Genomic DNA, 20,529 nt, shown 5'->3' on the forward strand with positions numbered 1-20,529 from the left:
GTGCAATGGAAGAAAGAGAAGCTTCTCTTGTAAGGAACAGGTTATTTTTCCCTTGGAAGCACATGGCTAAGCTAGAGCTTGCTCTGTGGTTCTCTGGGAAAAATGTTATTTAATGGTGAAATATTATTGGATTAATTTCCATTTATGTTCTTCCATATTCAAAATGAGTGTTGTGATCACATAAAACTGAGTACTTAGTGGAGATAAATCCAATGCTGGCCAATGACTCTTATGTATATGCGTGGGAAAGCATAAGCACATGTATTTGTATCAGTTATCTCTACCAGTATGTGTAGATGTAGAATAGTCTTGAATCCTACCCATGGGAATGCCGTGAAATCTGCGGGGCTGTGTGCGCGCCTTTCTTACCATAATGTTAAAGGGCCAATGTTTGACTGAATAGTCAAAAATAGATCTAGAGCAACGCAGCTGAGATTTTGATATAGATCCTGCACTTTTAACAGAAGTGCCCAGAATCAGCCACCTAAACCCCTGCGTAGTCATTTGTCTTCAAGCAGCTTAATTTGTTAGGGGTACTGAGAGTAGGGAAGGAGAACAGGTTTAGCTGGGACTTGCTGGTATTGCTACAATAGGCTTCAGGAATGGCAGTGGCCATCCATCTGCCCTTTTGGGGGAGTAACAGCCTTCACTGCTGCCAGCGGTAGCACAAAATGTAAGTCTCTGCTCCGGTAACAAAGGATCAGACTCAATGCTTCCCAATCATGCATGAAGACAGAGGTGCTACAGCCCCATATGACAGTAGATTTTGACTTTATCAAAGATGAAGAATGCAGAAAAAGTCAAAACCTTAGGGAATTTAATTTGAAGGTGGGAGGAAAGGCCCCCAAACTTACAAAAGCTGTTTGTTTTACAGTGTGGCATCCTGGAAAATTGGGAAGTGTCAACTAACCAGATGCTTTCAAACGTAAGCATCGTCTCTCAGGATAACATCAATTCCCCTGTTCTTTCTGGTGCACAGGCTGGATCGCAAGGGGTTGAATTAAACAGGTTGAACACCTGTAAATCTGGTGTTTTCTAACTTTCTATCACTTGACTTTGCAACTTAAATAACTTCTGGGGTTTCTTTACATGCAGGACACGTCCACACATGCGCTTGTCAAAACCACTTGCTGTGATGCATTATGCATACTTTTGAGAAAAGTTAATATGATCCCAGAACTTCCATAACGGCTAAATTGGCTTTTACAAGAAATTGTTGCCGCTTGGTGAAGACCTTTAATTTAACTGATCTTTTTTGTGCAACTTGATGCCGAGTTCATTGTAGCAGTTCAGTGATAACAATAATACTAATATATGGATTCAGTCTGCTGGCTCTATCAGCCAAAGAAGATATTTCTTTGTGTTATGGTCATGGATGTTTGTACTGAGAAAATTCAGCCCTAAAGAACAAACTTATTAATGCTGAGGCAACTCAAGTCTTCAGCCATAAAAAGCAGAGGAATCTAGGTCTGGAGGAAATTACTTTCATTTATTCAGTTCTTTTATAGAAGCGAGCATTTTTGTTGCTTGCTATAGACATTTCACAATAGCAAAGGAATTGCATCTCTAGGGCTCTGAAGTGTAATTAATGGTTCATTCCACGCTATACGTAAGGAAAAGCTTTTTTAATTACCTATCAAAAAGGATTCTGGAATTGATCAAACAATGCTATCAAGGGGGCAGACTTGGTAAATAGACCTCTGATTTGTTCATTCAAGGGTTTAATAACAGTAGCTAGTATGAGGCCAGTAGCTAGGAAACAGCCTTTCTGTAAGAGATTGTCCTTCAGTAGCTGGTGAGCTCAAGCCTTTTGAGAACGCAGCATGCTCACCTTTAATTTTGACCCTTTCTTTTGGTGGTAGAACTCTGTGGACTCACGGTGATATTTGAGCCATCAGTCAGCAGCTCTCTCGAGCCAAATCATGTGTGTGTTTGCAAGTTCTCTGTCGTGAGAGGAGGATCAGTGGTCTGGTACAACAGCCCCTGCCCGAGGCTGTCGGAGCGGGCAGCTCCTCTGCCCGTCTGTGTTGGATGTCCCTGCAGGAGCAGGGCAGGAAGGCAGATGGCTTTCAAAGAGCATCAGCTTTTGGATCAGTGGATTGGAGAGGGCTAGACCTGGTATTATTTGATTTTCTCCACCTCTGCAGCTTGCTCTGCCTCATGACCCACTTTTCAAATCCTCTGGGGACACTGGGTATTCTTTGCACTGCTTAGAAAAATGACACAAGAATCTCCAAATTAAAACAGACCCTTAGGATTCTTCCCAGGTTAACCAGAGTGCAACGTAATGGGCCCCTTTGCAAGGAATATTTGAACTGGAACAGATCCAGAGCTTTTCAGGAATCAGAATTTCTGATGAGCAGAAAATGACAACAGAAAAAAAACCACCTAAAAATATTTTTTGTCAGGCTGAACATCTTCTGTGAAATTATTATTTAAACAAAATGTGTAGACCAATGAAACATTTAGTTTCCCATGAAAACATTAGTTTCAAAATAATGAATTTTCTATCACTAGCTTCTACCAATACTTTCAGATTAATGTCAGGTCGCAGTAAAGCAAAACATTAGTTAAAATTAAGCATTTCCTTTTTTTCAGCTGACAGTTTTTCACAATCGCAGTACAGACACAACATTTTGATTTCAGTTAAGCTTATTTTTTAATAGGAAACTTTTTGACTTTTTTTTTTTTTTGCACCCACTCTCAATAAATTTAAAAAAAAACATGCTAAAATTCTGAAAACCCCATTTTGGCCACTCTGCACATATGACATCAGTTGAAGCAGAGGGAAGGAAAAACAGAGACAGAAAATGAAGCAGACAGAATTACCTCTGGGCAACAGATTGAGATTGTTTATTGGAGGGAAATTGAGTAAGAGATGAAACCAACTGAAGAGTTTTAATTAGATCCCAAATCAATGTCCAGATGTGGATTTTGAACAGTGCAAAGGGGGCATGTGTGTACATGTGCTCTGGGACTTTATATAGATCTCAACCAGCTTTGCCAAGTTACACAGGCTGGACGTTTCCCTCGGGTTGTGAATCCCCTACAAATAGCACAGGCGCCTTTGCGCACACATTATCTGTACGCACAATTGACGATACAGCTTCATAGAGACGTACCCAAGTTTGAGCTGACTTTCTGTCTTGCCCAAGAGCAGAAGGAACTTGTGTGGACTGAGTAAATCCCCGTGCTGCTTCCTCTGCGGAGAGCTGGGCTCTGACCAGCTACTGTACAGTGTTTAGTGTTGTAATTCTGACTCAGTTCATTTGGGATATCAGTTGACAACCTAAATTTGCTCATACTGCTGCCTCTGGGCCAGTTGTGCTTATTTGTGTATCCCTGTGTATGCCAAAGGCTTATCACTGCAGTTTGGGAAGCATTTCGTATTTGGCTGTAAAGGGCTCAGACTGGAACTGTGTAAAGCCCTCAAAGGAGGGGAAAAATCACCTGCTCCTTTGGCTGGGAAAGGAAATTCCCTGTGAATCATAGGTACCGCCAGCCAGCCCCTGGCTTTATACCCAGTGCTTTTTATTCGTACTGTACCTCTGTAGTTGTCACTGAGACCTGTGGTCGTGACTTGATTCTGTTTATGAAGGCACTGTAGGTCTTCTCCCAACCTCTGCTGGAGCTCTGCTTGCTTTGCATAAATAATGATATATTAATTGGAATGTGGGTTCAAACCTTTGTCTCCAAAATCCCAGGTCACCGTTAAGTTTTTGAATATTTAATTAGTTATACAATGTTAAATTGCTCCAATGAGAAGGCTAGCTGAGGAACAGATTAACACTGTGACCATGTTTCCCAATAATAATAAAAAAAATTATTAAGAAATTTCCCAACTACTTTTTCAGGCCATCATCAGGAAGGTTCTCAAACTGCTTTTGTTTGATCAACAGCAGTAGGGCATGGCCATGAAGTAGGACCATGAGACTGCCCAGGTTGCACTGCAGTAATCCTCTGCCTTCTGCTTTGTTGTGCATAAGCATTGGTGACTCCAAAGGGTTTGGGCAGACAGTACCAAGGTTTTTGGCAGGACATGGCTCCTAAGCAGAAACTCCCCGTGAGCCAGACTCCATGCTGTCTGCATAGTAGCAGTGCTGGACACATGGCGATATCTCACAGTTATTTCTGATCTTTGATAGAAGTTTTCTCTGGCTTTTCCCATTAGATATGTTATTGATTCCCTTTTGTTTAGTGCTAGCTAGGCTTTCCAATTAAGTACTGACTTTAATTATACCACAAAGCATATAACATAGATCTTGATTATTAACACAGGCACACAGGGTAATGAAAGGAGGACCAGCAAGGCTAAATTAAAAAGAATCATAAAAATGAACAACCTTCTCTAAAAACCCACCTTACGTTCAAATGCGGTAACTTTCCTCTTGTTACATTTTTGCAGTGTCTTTGTGTATATTAATTGTTGAAGACAAATTCTGCATGACTGTCAGCACTAATAAATGTAGATTTAGTGGAGGCTGAATTTGATTAACTAGAGAGCATGAAAAATAACTGATTGCAATGTTGTGTTTAAATGCAGTAAGACTGGAAGCCATTCCCTGCAATTTGTCTGCGCCAGAACATACTCTTGAATACATGAATAGTTTACCTAAGGTGGGTTGCATAACATTGACTAAAAATTAGACATCTAATTTAAGGTGATCAACTTGGCTGCCTTTATAGTCAGTGGAGAAGACGACGACATGGTAGCATTGCTTAAGATGTATAGTGTGTAATGTCCTCTGGAGGTATCTCCCTCAGGAACTTAGGACAGCCAGCTTAAATAGGATTTCAGGTGAATCCAGTCCAAAATGTTGAATGCTCCAAGGCATACAGAAACAAGAGGGAATTTCTGTATTAGCAATACATGTTGAAGAATGACCTGCCAGCATGGGCAGCCTGGGTAAGGTCCCCACCCAGCACCTGTGGAGGCAAAACTGTGGATGCAGCACCGTTTTCAGCTGGGAGGAAAAGAAAAGATGATCAAAAAGCTGTTTTGCATGCCTCAATTTTTCTTACAGATCATAAGACTAAATGTGTCTTGTGTGACCTGCACATTTCTAAGTGCCTTAAACATGATTGCTTTTTTTAAAAAAAAGTATGCTTTAGAGACTGTAGTAATTTTTTGAACTTGAAAAGAGAGCGCCACAATATTTTCATAAGCAGAAAGAGTATTTCCTCCTTAAAAAGAGCAATGGTGGGGTGCTGTCTTCAAATTGTGTATGCTATTCTTTCACAGGTAAATACGTATCTGTAATGCAGAAGCGCTACTGAGATCCAGCCATGACTTGCAGCTGTCTGCAGCTGTGTGTTGGCATTTTAAAGTTTCTTTTATTTCCCTCCCCTGGGCTCATGGCTGATTGTTGCCTGCTATCACTTCCAGGGACAAAAGGGTATTCCTGTAAATTTCTGAACTGTCATGTCATGTTACACTCCATGATACCACATTAGAGGATAAAAAGAAGTAACAGAACAAGTCAGGCAATGAATTCAGGGTGGTATTTCTTTTCCTTTTATGTTTCCTTACATGTTTCTCTTTTACACTACACCTGATATCCTTCTTACGGCTTTGAAGGAATTATTCTAATGGTTTGAGATGATGTTCCCCTTTTCTTTCTTAAAATATGCATGCAAATTTAGTTCTGCTCACAATGTGAGATATGTATTCTCTCCAAATGCCTTCCTGGTGTAACTTTAAAAATTAGCTAGTTTGGGTTCCTGTTGTATTTGGATAGGTTTCATAGTATAAGAAAGTCAAGGTTTCAGGTCAAATAACATCAAGGGTTTTTAGCTGTTGTTGTTTGTGTCTTTGCGATAAAAACATGAACAGGCCAAAATGTCAGACAATTTACTCTTCTGTCTGAAATAAAACTGAATTGTGAACTCCAAGTTGATGCAGTGTTTCATTTTAATAGTGTCAGTTCTTGCTTGTTTTGCCCGTGTCTCCTGTTTTGAGTGAATTTAGTGCTGATAAAAGTGAAAGACTCTTAAAACTATCCAGAGCCAGAAGTACCTGACAGTTACAGGCTAGCGCTGTAAGCTCCCTGTCTTGGTTAGCTTGATCCAGATTCTTTCCGAGGTTTTGTTTCTCTGAAACAGCACCTGCCAGTTAAGTTGTCTGATAGTTTTATGGTGTTGAAGTATGGGGCCTCTATTTTCTGTTCCTCCAGCTTTCTGAAAAATTCTTCACTTCTGTTGTATTGCTTCTAAACCTTCTGCTGTGGTCTCAAAACCAAACCATAGTGAAACCCGGTCACCTTGCTGGGTGCAAATCCAGAGGAGGTCCAGGGACAGTTGCTTCCCATGCAGTCTGTGCACTGTTTTCTCTAAATTTCTACCAAACCAACTGGCTGTCTTAATAAGAAATCATTGCACAATTTTGGCCTGCATCCTTTTGGCCACAAGAAATCCTGCAGCAGCTGACTGTTCCCACCTGGAGACTTCTCTTGAAATATGGTGCAAGCCCTGAGGAGCAGGAGCCCCAGGCCTGTGCCTTGTTGGCTCCTTTGTAAAGCCAGCACCAGGCTGATCACTGTTGTCTAATTCTTGGTTGTTCAGGCACACTTAAATAACCCTTGTAAAGTGAGCATCATGCACTATGTGTTACTAAGCCTCAGAACTCCAAGGTGGTGAAAAACCCACTCTCTTCTGCGTATAGCAGGAGGAGCTCAGGGTGTAAACTGTGGTGTAAAACCAGATTCCTGATCTCTGTGGTTCTTGACGATTCTGTGCATTGAGAGGAATAGTCTTGTGAGCACTGAGGAAACTCAGCTGGGAAATTTCATTTTTCACACAGAACTTGTGATGGAGCTTTTAACTAGCTGAAGTATTGTACAAGCAGGGTCACTGGGGAAACGCACGGTGTGCTCTGTGTTTCTAGTATTATTTTTTTTCAGTGTGCAAGTAAATGCTGTGTCTTAGAAAGATGACTAGCCTAAGTCTATAATTCATGAATATTTGAAGCAAAGTTACTCTTTGCAAAGAAACTTGGTATGGGCTGCAATTTCTTAAGTTAAGAATCCTCTGTACGTTATTGTGACCACCTTTGGTGTACAGATTAGCATATACATGAAAATAATGCTTGGAAAATACTCCAAATCAGTGTTTCTTATCTCCCTTCCCCAGAAAGAAAGCTGGAAGGCCCTTGGTCAGCAGAAGGTTAACAGTAGTGACAGAAGAGGAGGCAACATTATTCCTTGTTTTCTGTAGAGAATTATGATCTAGATAATATATTGTGTAGGGATCACTTAAGCAATGACAATGGAGAACAGCAGAGCTGGCTACCCAGCACAAATACACATCTCCTTATGTGTCTGAATTCAACAGAGAAAATGGGGATAATTGTCACGCAGACATCAGGCAAAATCCAAATCCCCTTGGTCTAAGAAGTGCACATACAATTTTTGGTGGTGGTGGTGTGGCAGGATTTATCAGTGAGGCATTAGGCATCTTAAAATTACAGGAGATTTCATCTCTGTGTATTGTTTATGCGCAAAGCTTCTTGTTTCTCAGCTTCTAGAAACTAAGCCCTCCGGAGCTGCATTTTACCTGTGTGAGATGCCTTCAGGTTGTCAAATAGTTCCTTAATTAGTTTATTTTCTTCTTTGCTCCAAGGGATGAGTATATTATTTATTCTACGCTCCCAGATTTTTGTTAGTCTGCATTTATGTATTTTGTCTTCGGAATGACCTAGCACTGGGCTAGCCTCTAGGGTAGTATGAAACACACCTCTCTGGCATACGGTAGTTCAGACTTGACTAATGGTAGACTATTAATAGCAGCAATAATAATTAAAACAGTGCACTAAAATACCCTTGGGTGCTGTTGCTAAGTTAGACTGTACCCCTAAAATTCCAGAGGAAAAGGCATAAATTTTAGTTATTTCCATCCACAAAGTGAACAGTTGTCTCTTTCAGCAACTGGGGTAAGCTTTCATCCCCTCTGTGGATGTTCATTAGGACACAGTTCTCCCAGAGGGCCGTGGTGCAGTTTACATTAAACTCAAGATAAAAATGACATTGAAGCTTTGCTCTTGTATTTTCTACACTGCCTGAAAACAAATGCATGACCTACAGCTAGTTCATTGGCTTATTGCCTTGGTGTTATTAACCCACGTGTACCCAAGAGACAGGGAATTTGTGTTCTGTTTGCTCACAGAGGAGCAGTCGACTCCTTTGCCTGACAGATCTGGGAATCTCTGGAAGCAGTGGGGGGAAAGTTTTTCTAAGCACAGGTTTGAGCAAATAGTCTGGATGAAACAGGGTGAATGTGGCTGCCTGTAGATGAGGGATGAAGAAGGGCATGGTTGTGCACACAGCCTCAGTCTGCTGGGCAGACAGTTAATGGGAATAATCTGTTTCCCCAGTGCAGAGCACTCACTTCTAGGTTTCTTTCTGATGACAAATTAATTTCAATCTGCAAACACTGAGGAAGTGACTTCAAAATGTCTATGGGCAAGTAGGAAAAAACACCAGACAACATAAAGTGAAAAAGGAAATCGGTTCTCAGCAGGCAGACTGAGGCAAGAGCAGCGCATGAATGTTGAAGTGTGACAATGGCCATAGCTTCTCAGAGTCAGGAAGAGACTAGCGTGTGGCCTTGGCCCGCTCAAATTCACAATCATACTTAAGTACGTTGCCTGGTCTAGGATATGTGTCTCGTTTCTGTCAACCTGAGTGAAGAGTAAGCATATGCTGACCTGTTTTTCTGAAGTTGAAGTGTTTTGCTGCTATGAAGTGTGTGCCCTATATGTTAGCTTTGTGCTAGACAGTAAATGTGGCTGGATTTTTAAAAAATGTTTTTATTTCTAAATGTAACCAAAATTAAATTAAAATGCAAGAGTTTCCTAAGAGCCCAAAATAATTAGAAGGTAAGAAGCTGTTGTTAACATTTAACTTCTAATTGCATGAAATGGTTGAATACTGTGCTATTCACCTCTAGCTAGCCTCTAATTTAAACAAAAGCTATAAAAGTGCAATTAGGCTCCAGTCCAATGAAGCACTTAAATATGTTCCTCGTTTTAAGAGTATGAGTGACCCCAGTGAAGTTCAGACATGCTTAACTGCTTTACTTGAATAGGAGATTTCATAAAGTAGCTATAATACACAAAGAACAATCCTGCAACTGTCACTGGGAAGGATGTAGAGAGGAGTAAAGTCCCATCTGCACTTCAGGACTTGACTGCTCTTGGGTTTTCACAAAGCTGGTTTTGCCCAGTAAATTATCCTGCAGAGTCCTGATCCAGAGTTCATTGAGGTCTTTGGACGCGCTCCATCATCTGTTGTTAAAGAGGCTTAGTTTGTCAGGCAGTTTCCTACCCCGTCTACCGAGGGAACTACATACGGCGCATGCACCTTCATTTGTCCTCTCTGCTTGACTCAGAGACATGCCTTTTTATAAACATGCTGCTACTACCACCAGGCTCTCTGCTCAATCCCATATAAAGCATCTAAACATCATGGATTTAATACTCCCATTTTCAGTGCTAAATCAATGTTCTCTATGCATTTGTTCTTGGAACACTGCTCTATTTGAACCATAATTCTTCCCACATACCATAAACTTGGTCTGTTTTCACTCTGATAGAAATTGATCATTTAAAGCAAGAGGAAAACCCCTGTGACTTCTGTTCAAACACTTCAAGGCCATCGCTGGTTAGTCAAATCGGCTTCTGCATCACCTCAGCACACCAAGTGCTGTGATTACCAAGGAAGCATTACCTTTCCGGGCTACGACCAGCTTTGTAACTGCTGGGACAAGGCAAAATGAAGAGCTTCTAGTTACGGTTTTGGGAGGCAGTGAGGGGATAGGTTTACTCAGTTTACTCCATTTGGTTGTTTACTCCTCCAACTATCCTGTATTTGTACAGAGGTACAAAGAAACATTCTGCTGCATAACTGCATTTGACTAGAGATTAAAGCTGGTCTCCTGTGAAACACACTGGAGCCCATTACAGAAAGGATTGTTTGCCAAACATTGTTGTATGTCCTCCCGAGACCATAAAAAACATTGTTAGCTGAAGTAATAGTGGAAAATGATTGCTTTCCGCTATCCTCCTCCTTACTACCACACTGTAATGTCACAGCAAACCTGTAATGAAATCTGTGAAGAGCTCTGCAGCAGTTACCTTGAAAACTTTTTTATTGCCCTACATTTCTAGATAACACTGTGATACTCAGCCTCTGTCCTGCACAAACAGCATCAGCTGAGGGATTGAGATAGTGAAAATTAAACAAAAGTACCTTGAATTTTTAATATTAAATACTTGCAGTAAATTTTTTTAATAGTCAAGGATAACTTTCTGTATTTACATGTTATTATCTGAATAACAAATAGCTTCAAGGGTACAGCAAGCTGTTCTGTGCAAATGGAAAATTGTGAGTTTACTCTTATACATTATTTATTGAAAATTATTCCTTTGATTTCATCCACTCCACTATTTTTCCCTTACATCTGGCATAGACTTGGAGTACAATGGGAGAGACATTTCAGAGAAGGTGGTATCTTAAGATACATAGTTCACTTGTGGATATTTGGGCTGTTACCTTCTTACTCCCTGCAGACATGCTGGGGTTAATTCTTCCTTTGCCATAAAGGTCCTTTTTTGGGATCTTGATGCATCACCTTGAGTGGGAGAGTACTTCTTAATGGGAAATCTGCTAGAAATCACCGTTGGAAATGCAGCTAAATAGCTGACTTCACATTGCTAGCTGGAGAGCATGACCCTTGGTGGCAGGAACAAGAAGTGGTGCCACAAGGTAGCAGCCAATTTTGTGAATGCACCCTAGAAAACATTTTCTGGCTTCTTGAATGGCTCATTGTGAACCTTCCCTATTTGAAACATGAGATCTGGGTTTAGGCAAAGCACTGAGATGAGAGTATTTTCTCTCTCCTCCATAGACAGCATAGTTCCCAGAACTAAGTTTCAAAAAGTTGCACAAAAGGTAGTGTTTTCTGAATATATTTTGCTAGTAAGAACTTCGAATCAAAGCACTGCTATTGTGAATTGGCAAAATGCCTTTAGTTTTGTCTTTATTTAGTATCACTTCATTGGTTTCACTGATGTTTGTATTTCACTTAACTTCAAGTTCAAAGAGCTCTCCAGTCTCAAAGAAGAATTTTCCAAGACCATCTTTAAGTTTATTTTTTTTAAGACAACTCTTGTCTAGTTTTTACTTTTAAAGGATGCAAGCTAAAATTCCGATTGAAACAGGGACCAGGATCTTTCAGAAATCTTGAGAATCACTTGACAAATCTAAATAAGCCATTAGTGTTTAATCACCTAAAATTAGGCAAAATACGTGTCATTTGGAATTTAGCTGGGCTCTTCCTTAAATTTAAAGTGCAGCACCATTAAAAAGAAAGTCTCATGGGGGATACATTTTCTTTGGGGATTTTGAAAAGCATTTGAAAGCAGATTTCAGCTTCTCCATTAACTTCCAATCAGCCTAATGCTTTGTGATGCAGCATGCATACAGCCATAGGCAGATCTGAATGGGCACACTAGGGGATAGAGTGGAAATTTTTTACAGATGGTATTTCAAAACATATTAGTGACTCAAGTTAAGTTACCAAAAAAAGGCAAATACTTTTTACTACAGAATGATCTGAGCATGAGCTTTTAGCTATTTTTCATGTTAATAAAGGGGCTTGTTTTAAAAGTGATTGGAACTAGTTTTAGCATTTTTATATGTATAAATCAATACGACTGTTAGACATGATGGCATGTTTCTGGTATTATTTGCCTGAGGAAAGTCAGAAATAGCTCACTGAAATACAAGACCTCTTATTTTAAGTGACTGGCAGCTATTTTTGAAGAGTCTAATAATCTTAAATTTAAGGGTTAATATTCTTTACGGGTGGGGCCATCTTAATGCTGCATGTGTTAACAATGCATATATATTGTGCTATCAGTCACTGATTGACAGTTCTCAGGGCTTTCTACCATACACATAAAATAATTTGTCATAGGGATGGGAGGAATTAAGCCAAATATAGCAGCAGGTGTGATAAAACCCAAAAGATACAAACATGTGCTGGGTTTTTTGCACGGAGAAATTAGTCCTGGTTGTACTGGCCTGGAATTTAAAAAGAAAGGTAAAAGGACAAAAATGAATGTCTGATTCTCAGGAAGCACTTGTCCCATGTGTATTATTGCAACTTCGTCAGGAGCTATACCCTACCTGTGGAACTGCCCATGTCCCAGCTTGAAAGGGCGCTCTCCTTCATGGAAGTATTACAGGATGGAAATTCCTGTAAATTTGGTCTTTTCTGTAGGAAATAGGACAGAGAAGAGAGAGTCCAAAGGTATAAAAGACATTTATTTTAAAGACCCTGCTGCTGTTCTTCATTCTGCAAATCCTACAGGCATGAAGTCCGATTGTTCAGCCTGGGGATGTGGGGAATTTACCAGATGTGTGCTGGTAAACTCATGGCATATTGGAATCATTTGTTTCTGGCTGATACAAAAGGACACTTTTCCTTGATATAGGAAGTGTTTGAGATTAGCACAGAAACAAGGTTTTGGCCTGATTTCTTTCTGAAGAACATGGGTGACTTCTTTCTTAGACTTTTGGATGCAAAATAAAGAAAAATGTGTCAAGGGGGCATGCAAAAAAAGCTGCTGAGAATTCCCACAGTATGGAGCTGATTTAAGATCTCAGTTTATTATAATCCTGAAAATGACCATCGACATTACTGTGAACCAGAAAAGCTGGAGGACAGATTATTTTCGTTGACTTCCCCTGACTCCCCTTTAATATGAAGCACTGAAACACTGTGGGAGGAGGAACAGACACAGTTTGTCCTCAGGAACAGTTGAGGAGGTGTCTTTATTTTAATGAATATCTTCTTCAGGGATAACTGCTGAGAACATGCTGCATGGAGTGTGGCCAAGGGAGCAACTGAAGTCGGGTAGAAGTTATTCAGGGAAGCTGACCATTTCGAGACTGTAAAGTCCTTACAGAGGAGTGTTTTAGGTAACGCATACTGTGAAGATGATCTCTCGAGCAATAGAAAGGGCAGTCGGTTCTTCGGCATTACATACAGTTCTTGCAAAACTGCTGTTCAGTTTGTTCTTTCAAGAAGAATCAGGCAGTAGAGCTCAAAATTGGCTTTTGTTGCTTTGGCAAATAGTTTCTTTGCTGAGGACCCAAAAAACAGGTGGATACAGGAAGTCAGTGTTAATGCTGAATGTCCAAATACTGATAGGAGTGTTACAGTACTTGCAGAGGCGGAGGGAGAACTAGCCCAATTTTTTTAGCTGTCACTCAGGGCAGGAAATTCACCCACCAAATCCTTTGTTCATCAGTGTTGGTGTTTTTTTGGAGCTGCCTCGACTACCAAGCTTACAGCACCAACAAGAATTGCACTGTATCTTGTATCTGCACTTCCCCAAATAAATTCAGGAAAAAGGAGCAGGTGTTGATTTTTCTTCCATATGATAAATCAAAGTGGAGGCTGTTCCATAAAGCAACACAGACTGTGAAGAAATAACCGTGGTAAAAAGGTATCTTCTGGTATCATCATAGTTTCTAGGCTTTTTCTGAAAGCAACTGTCACTTCTCTTTTTAACTTAGTTGTAAATACAATGGGCTGCTTCTCTCAAGATACATAGACCATCAGTGTTCTGTACCACTGCTCCCTTGTTCACCGTTTTGAGTATTTATATTACATGATTCTTAGCAAATGCTGTCCTTGAGCTGCCGAACAGGAGGAGAAGGTAAGAGCAAGTCTTGAACTAAAAACTTTTCTGGTAGGGTTTTTTTTTTCCTTTTGGATAAGGCAGAAAAATCCATGCTTAATAGAAAGAGAATGTTTATGGCATAATACAGTCAACACCTTCTATTGAGAAGGAGAATTAATTAGGAAGGAGTTGGAGGCCTCTGCCTGACAGATTCATGATCCATGAAGCTAATCAGTTTTGTAGCCTGTCATTGTTTTTGCCGCAGACTGGTCAGCAGTTGAATCCCATGCTGGGGAAGGAAATGTTTGCAGCTTGTCACATTTTCACTGTTGTGCCAATGCGGAACAAGAATGGAATGCTGGTTTATTTCTGCATCTGAAAAGTTACTATTACATCTAGCACTAACTGCAAAGCCTCAGTGGTTTTCTGGTGAAAGAAATCAGGCATTGAACCAGCCACTAAATTTAGTGATTTATTTGTTCTAAATCATCTGCCTACAGAAGTCACAGCAGCATTTAGGTACTAAAAGGTAACCGTGTATGTAAGATTACTCTCAGCCTTTGGTTTAACTGCGTTCAAAACACACATTGACCTGGTGATTAAAAGTAGTATTTGTTAGCATCAATGAGCAAGGATTCGATAACCTTTTAAATATTTATCTTTGTCCTTGCATTGATCATGTACCCAATGAAGTGCTGTTACACCTCTTTCCCCTGCTGTGACTATAAAACATGAACCCAGACCATTCTGCGGCTTTCAAGGTATGGAGCATGCTGGGGCTTTTTTGTGCTAGAACTGCAGAGGAGGTTTCTTCATGCCCAGCAATTCCATCAAGTTTGTGAAGGAGACAAGCCCACAGTCATCTCCATCCCAGTGGTTCATTGGAAAAACATATCTTGTATTAAATACTTTAAAGATTCATGAAGAAGCTTTAATTTTGTTTGCATTTTTTCCTGAAGGGTAAAGCTGTCAGAAATCTCTAAATGCATGGCCTAATCCATTTCCAAACTCAGGATATTAAGGTCTGCAAGCAAAACTCATTTTTGGAGTTTAGCAAGTATGCAGACATGAGAGACAGCAGGTGAAAGAGAGTAGGAAAGATTTTTCTTGCCTTGGTAATGCACTGAACTACCTGCATGGCTGTACTGTCAGCCCTTCACAAAAAATAGTGCAACTCAAATGGACTGTAAGACCAGCTCTGATAAATAGAGGACTTCACAGGTTTCCATTGGATCAGATACAAATAGAATAAATATAGCTATCAAGGAATGAAGGTTCAGACAAAAGAAAATTTCCTTCCCTTTATTGCCTACAAGCTCACAGGGCTGCCATGAGCAGGCCTATGTGCAGCTGAGAAGCTTTTGTTTTCTCGTTGTCCCAGTTTCTAATCTGTAACCTTTTTTGTCTTAGTACATGATTTTTTTCAAAGGTTCTGGTCTGCCAACTGGAGAGCCTTACGTATTTTCTTATGCCTGCATAGACAGTGCTCACAATTGGACTCAGGGGGCTGGCTGGGAAATGTTCATTTAAGGAACCGGTTCAATGCAAGGGAAAGAATGAGTGAAAATCATCTTCAGAGTAGAGAAAAATGATCTGACATCCAGCTCTCTGTCACGTACAAAGGAAATACCTCTGGGTTGCCAGCCAAGCTCTGCAGTAGCCAATACAGAGCAAGAACACTCAAAGACTCTTCCCAAGACAACAGCAGAATGCCTCAGGTTTGATGCTTGGCATGTTGTACGAAGGTGCCTGAAGGGCTGTTTCACATATCAGGTCTAATCCATCCTCAGCTGGCCCATGGAAATGTTTAGCCATGGCACCATCAATCTTTGCTTGGAATCGTTAGTCCTAAATGCATCCAGTGGTGTGCTTCTCTACAGCATACCCATCTGCCCCAGAGAGAGGCACTGCTTCTCATGCAGACCTGAAGTCCTTTGCTGATTGTACGCTGTGAGACTTGATGACAGTTCATAATACTAATTTAGAATCACAGTAATATTAAAGGTGAGCTATGCGTGGCCAGCTTAGGCCATCGTTAGCTACCACAGAGGTCAAATGTATGCTCTACGTTCTTCCCAAACTCAGTACTGTTAGACAGATGTTAATGAGGCCAAGATTTGGCTATCGATTACTGTAATTGTCCTCCTGCACCCAGTTGCAACAGTTCATAATGTGATCAGACCTAGCACAGAGAAGTGGAAACCATGGTGGTACCTAGCTCCCTTCCCTGGCAGAGTTCTGGGCACAGTGCTGGTGCTGTGGGCTCCCAGAGCAGGGCAGCCAAACCTCTGCCCCCTGAGAAGGGCTGCCTTAAACACTCAGGCACTTTACTGCACAGTATCAGGACTGCGAGAAATGGATGATTTCTTAATTTCTTAGCAAAGCCCTGTTGGTGGTCAGGTTGAAGCATATAAGGGTGTGCCTTGCTAGGACACTTTCGTACAGTTTGCTGTCTTCACCTTCTGGTTACTTTTCTTCTCAAACTAGATAATAAAAGTGACTAGTCTCACGTTAAGCTCCTCCATTGTTAGCTCATGGATTTCTTGCCCAATGCTTTCTCTCTGTTTCCAGACTGCTGCCCCAACCATTTTCTGAGAGGGTGCGTATGCCTTATTGAAAGTCAATAGGCTTGTTACAGCCTTACTTTCCCTGGAACTTCTCTGGCATGACCTCTCTCCTGCTGCCGTGCTCCAGGGCCAAAATCAAGGGCTACACTAAGGAGGACTTCATGTGTCCTCCTGACACTCTGACTTTCTCAACCTTGCATACAGGCACAAGTGACTGAATGTTCCATTGCAATGCACTCGGTCTGTTGTCAGCATCCTGCCAAGAATGAAGCTGCAAAGGCGTTGTAAGGTGACAGTGGGCAGGGTTGTGCTTTGATGGTAGAGCATCCTTGCATGTGACTTGCTAATGTCACTATTTGGCTCAGAGTGTCAATTGCTGGTTAGAGTTTCTTGGAATGAAGGAAGTAGTAACTGTAAATTGCTGCAGCTGGTATCTAATTACAGAATACGTTGGGAAGCACTTGGGCGACAATCCAACAAAGCACTTAAGCACCCACTGATTTTTAAGGAAAGGCCCCTTGACTGGGATTGCTCGTGCTCTCAGACATCATCAGAAGTGTTTGTTAGTGTTAGTGGACCAGTACTTTCTCCTGACTACCTCAGCACATCCATCTCATTTTCTGAAGTGACTTAAGAAGTTGGGAGTTCAAGGTTGACTGGAAGTCTGCAGGAAATAAGCTCCTAAATCACTGCTGTACTTTGAAAAGTCTACTTAGCTGGACAGCTTCTTTTGCTGTTCTTCATCTTTGCTGTAATAAATAAAATTACGACAGCTTTTAAACCACTGCTAAATTCTGAGGTTTGCCTTTGCCCATCTGCATGTTCCTGCTGCAGTGGGATTACCCAAGATATTCTAATAGGTGATGGTCGGAGCGCTCTTTCCAAATGCAGACATAATGCAGTTTTTCAACTACGTCCTGCTAACAGAAAAAGGGGAGAACTGACACAAGGAAGGTTGCAGTGAGAAGTGATAGGAACGACTTAACCCAGGTGGGATAACAAATTCAAACCAGCCTTTTATCTAAAGTAGTCCATGATGTCCCACAATGTAAGTAATCATTGAGAACCATGGCATGAAAAGACTTGTGGACCAGTGAGATCATGGAGTGACACTTAGGATAATGCATTGATATAATATGATGAAGAACAAATAAATCAAAAGTGGAGGTTATGGTTTAGGTGTGCTGGTTTTAAAGCTTGAATTAGAAATACCGATCGTCTCGGAATGTAAGTGGGAGGATGGAGGAGAAGCACTGGGGATTAGTCCCACTCTACTTTTCAATCTGGACAGGAACACATAGCTGGGTGCCCAGGCATTTCAGTCCACTTACCAAGAAAACAAATACTTTTTACTCCAGAAAAGTTCAGCAAAATTCTCTGATCAGAAGATAAAGGAAGTCCAGCCTAATCCACTGAGGTCTTGTGCTATTTCAGTGGTTCCCTGTCTTTTCCTAGGCAAATTACTTTGGTCCTTCCACACATGCCTCTCTGCTTCTGACATTTGTGTTCATCCTACCTTTCCTTTGGTTGCTTGTCCCTCTGTGTTGCAAATGCCACCTTGACTGCCCTCTCATTCTCACTGCACTTCTTCCTCCTCTGCCACAGCCTCCTTGCTGTCTCCAGACTTCGGCTACATGGTTTCTTTGCTTCCCTTCTTTCCTGCTAGCTCTGAGTGCTGATGCAGGACCCCACCAGGATCCATGGCCTGGGGTGGGCTTCATCTTCTGCCTCACTTCTGCCAGCAATGTACCCACTCCTTGGGTACCAGTCCCATTTACTGAGATGCAATTTGCTATGTCCTGCCGATACAAGTGAGGCTCTGAAGCAAATTGCTGTCAGATCAAAGATGTCCCTCGTTAAGGGAAATCTTGCAAGGTCCATGTTTTTATCTGATGGCTCCTTCCTCTTAGTGAAGTATTCCTGATGGACTTCTTTGATATGTTGGTGTGGTCAAGAGGAAAATCACATTCAAAAAAGAAATTCAAAAAGGAGGCTGTGTCAGAGCATTCACACCTCCTGTAAATCTCTGTCCTTGTTCCAGGTTTATTTTTAGATTTTGTAAGAATGATGCTTAGCCAGAAGTTTTACACAGTGGTCCTCTGTATGGTACAGGCCCCCCACAAGCTGCTAGTAAGTAGCTATGGTAACACTGTAATCCATGACAAGTGCTCAGATCTCTGAGCAAATAGTGCTGGGATGAGTAGGAATTATGAATAATTGCACTTTACTAGAATTCATAACTGATTTCCAGAGGTTACCCAACAGTCGAGCATTTGTCACCCTCCCCATCCCCATGACTGCTGATAGTGGGTAAAAAAAGAGATTGTTATGCCAAAGTAATGAGCAAAGGGGTCAGAAAGTTTGATAAGAGCAGGAAAAGTCATTTCCTGTGATATCATTAGCAGTATTTGAGAGAGCAGGTTCAGTAATTGCTATGGTAATTCTGAATGGCTTTTGACTGTGAGAACACATAGGTAATTTTTTAAAGTTAACATCTTTGCTAGTGGGAGAGAATTCCACTAAAATGAGGCAGTATGGTGTTACAGAGGGGCATGGGCTGGGGGCTTGGGAAGCAGAGGCTCTGCTCTGTGCCGTGTGACTTCTCCAGGCCTCGTTTTTGCTTCTCCAAATGGTCTATGGCAACGTATCTGCATCATTGAGCAAGCACAAAAGGAGTTTCAGGATGTAGCTGCCTACCAAGGTGACGTCTCCAATGGCACAGATCTGTTTTGCAAATATTTCAGCCAGTGCCTGTCTGTACAGCAACCATCATGCATTTGTTATTGCTGCACAAACGGCAAAATTGGAAAGGGTGGCAAATGCAAAATTTACTTGAGTGGGTCCTGGTTTTAAAAGTATGAGATCTAATTCTGAGTTAACAGCAGACCTTCTGATGGTTCCCCTGGGAGCACAGACAGGCTATAGTATTGTGGGCCCTCTGCAGGTTGTTTTTGAGCAAAGTCATCGGATATTCCTTTGGTCTTCAAGAGATGCTTTTAACCTTCCAGAGAATGAGAGCCACTGCAAGTCTGTGTGCATGCAGATGCACTTTGGTTTTCACTGAGTTGATGGAAAGTTTGCTGCTCTTAGCTGTGTTGCTTCTTTTGAGCTTTTACCACATCTTTGTTTGGGATTAGAAAGAACAAAGCCTGCAAGTCCTTATATGCTGGAGAGCAATGAGGAAAGGACACTCTTCAGTATATTTGACCTCCCAGTGGTTACTTGGGGTTTAACTCTTTCCTTCCTCTCTCCAGGTGCAAACAGATGACCTACCCAGATGACCTGCCACAGATCTCTGTGGTCTTCATATTTGTAAACGAGGCGCTCTCTGTCATCCTGCGCTCTGTGCACAGTGTTGTGAATCACACCCCATCGCACTTGCTCAAGGAGATCATTCTGGTGGATGACAACAGTGACAATGGTGAACACACGTAACTTTTCCTCTAAGTACTGTATCCTGTGTGGTTAATGGACGTGAAATGTAAATCAAAGGCACTTTGGTCACTACTAGCTGAAATGCTTTTTTTAAATGTTGGGATGAAACAGCATTGAGTCATTCTGCATTTAAACAGCCAGGGGATGAAGGTCATACATGCAACCACTGATTTATGGCTAATAAGCTAGATCATAAATTGGTGTGAATTAATATACCTCTATTGAAGTCAGTAGAATTTACAAGAGTTTGTGTTTGTTGATGAGAGGGTTGACTGAGCCACTTGCACAAAACTGTGAATAAATATTAACTATTTGTATGACAAATAAACATTAGGTGGATAAACCCTGCTGATTTCATTGAAATCCTCACAGGATGAATGACATTTGTATAGGCAATCTTAATATAGAAATGACACTTTTCTCCATATTTTCAGATCCAGAGGAATATCACCATTAATAAACTAAAAGTTTAAATTCTGCTTCCAAGGAGAAGTGGGGCTACAGATTCTCCTTAAAGATAGTTTCTACTCTTTTACATGGCAGCACACTCTGCTTCTTCATGATTTAAACAGTTGTTGATAATATCAGATTCTGAGTCTGATTTTTTTTTTTTTTTTTTTTTGAGGGAGGGGGTAAATTAGACTATGAGAATGAAACAGAATGAGCACAAAGCACATGCAACATTCAGGTCATCTGGTTCATTAACGTAAAAATAACACTTCTGTTACAGTGATCAAAACTCAAAATATTGTTGAGCATATAGGGTGCTATTGATCAACATGTTTCATAGGATGGTCGGGTTTGAAGAACTTTTAGGATAAAGGTGACAGTGTTGTGTTT

The 20,529-nt window shown here is 41.0% G+C and overlaps 1 protein-coding gene across 1 annotated transcript in view; it reads left to right on the forward strand.

Moving 5' to 3' along the window:
- The window catches only part of GALNT9 (polypeptide N-acetylgalactosaminyltransferase 9), a 156,869-nt gene that overhangs the window by 35,398 nt on the left and 100,942 nt on the right, over nt 1-20,529 (forward strand). Inside the window, exon 3 of the mRNA XM_010581699.1 lies at nt 19,509-19,675. Within this exon, the coding sequence (XP_010580001.1) occupies nt 19,509-19,675 (167 nt within the window). The remainder of the gene's footprint in view (nt 1-19,508; nt 19,676-20,529) is intronic.

Source organism: Haliaeetus leucocephalus, unplaced genomic scaffold (genome assembly GCF_000737465.1).
Source record: "Haliaeetus leucocephalus isolate CR32 unplaced genomic scaffold, Haliaeetus_leucocephalus-4.0 Scaffold802, whole genome shotgun sequence".
NCBI lineage: Eukaryota > Metazoa > Chordata > Aves > Accipitriformes > Accipitridae > Haliaeetus > Haliaeetus leucocephalus.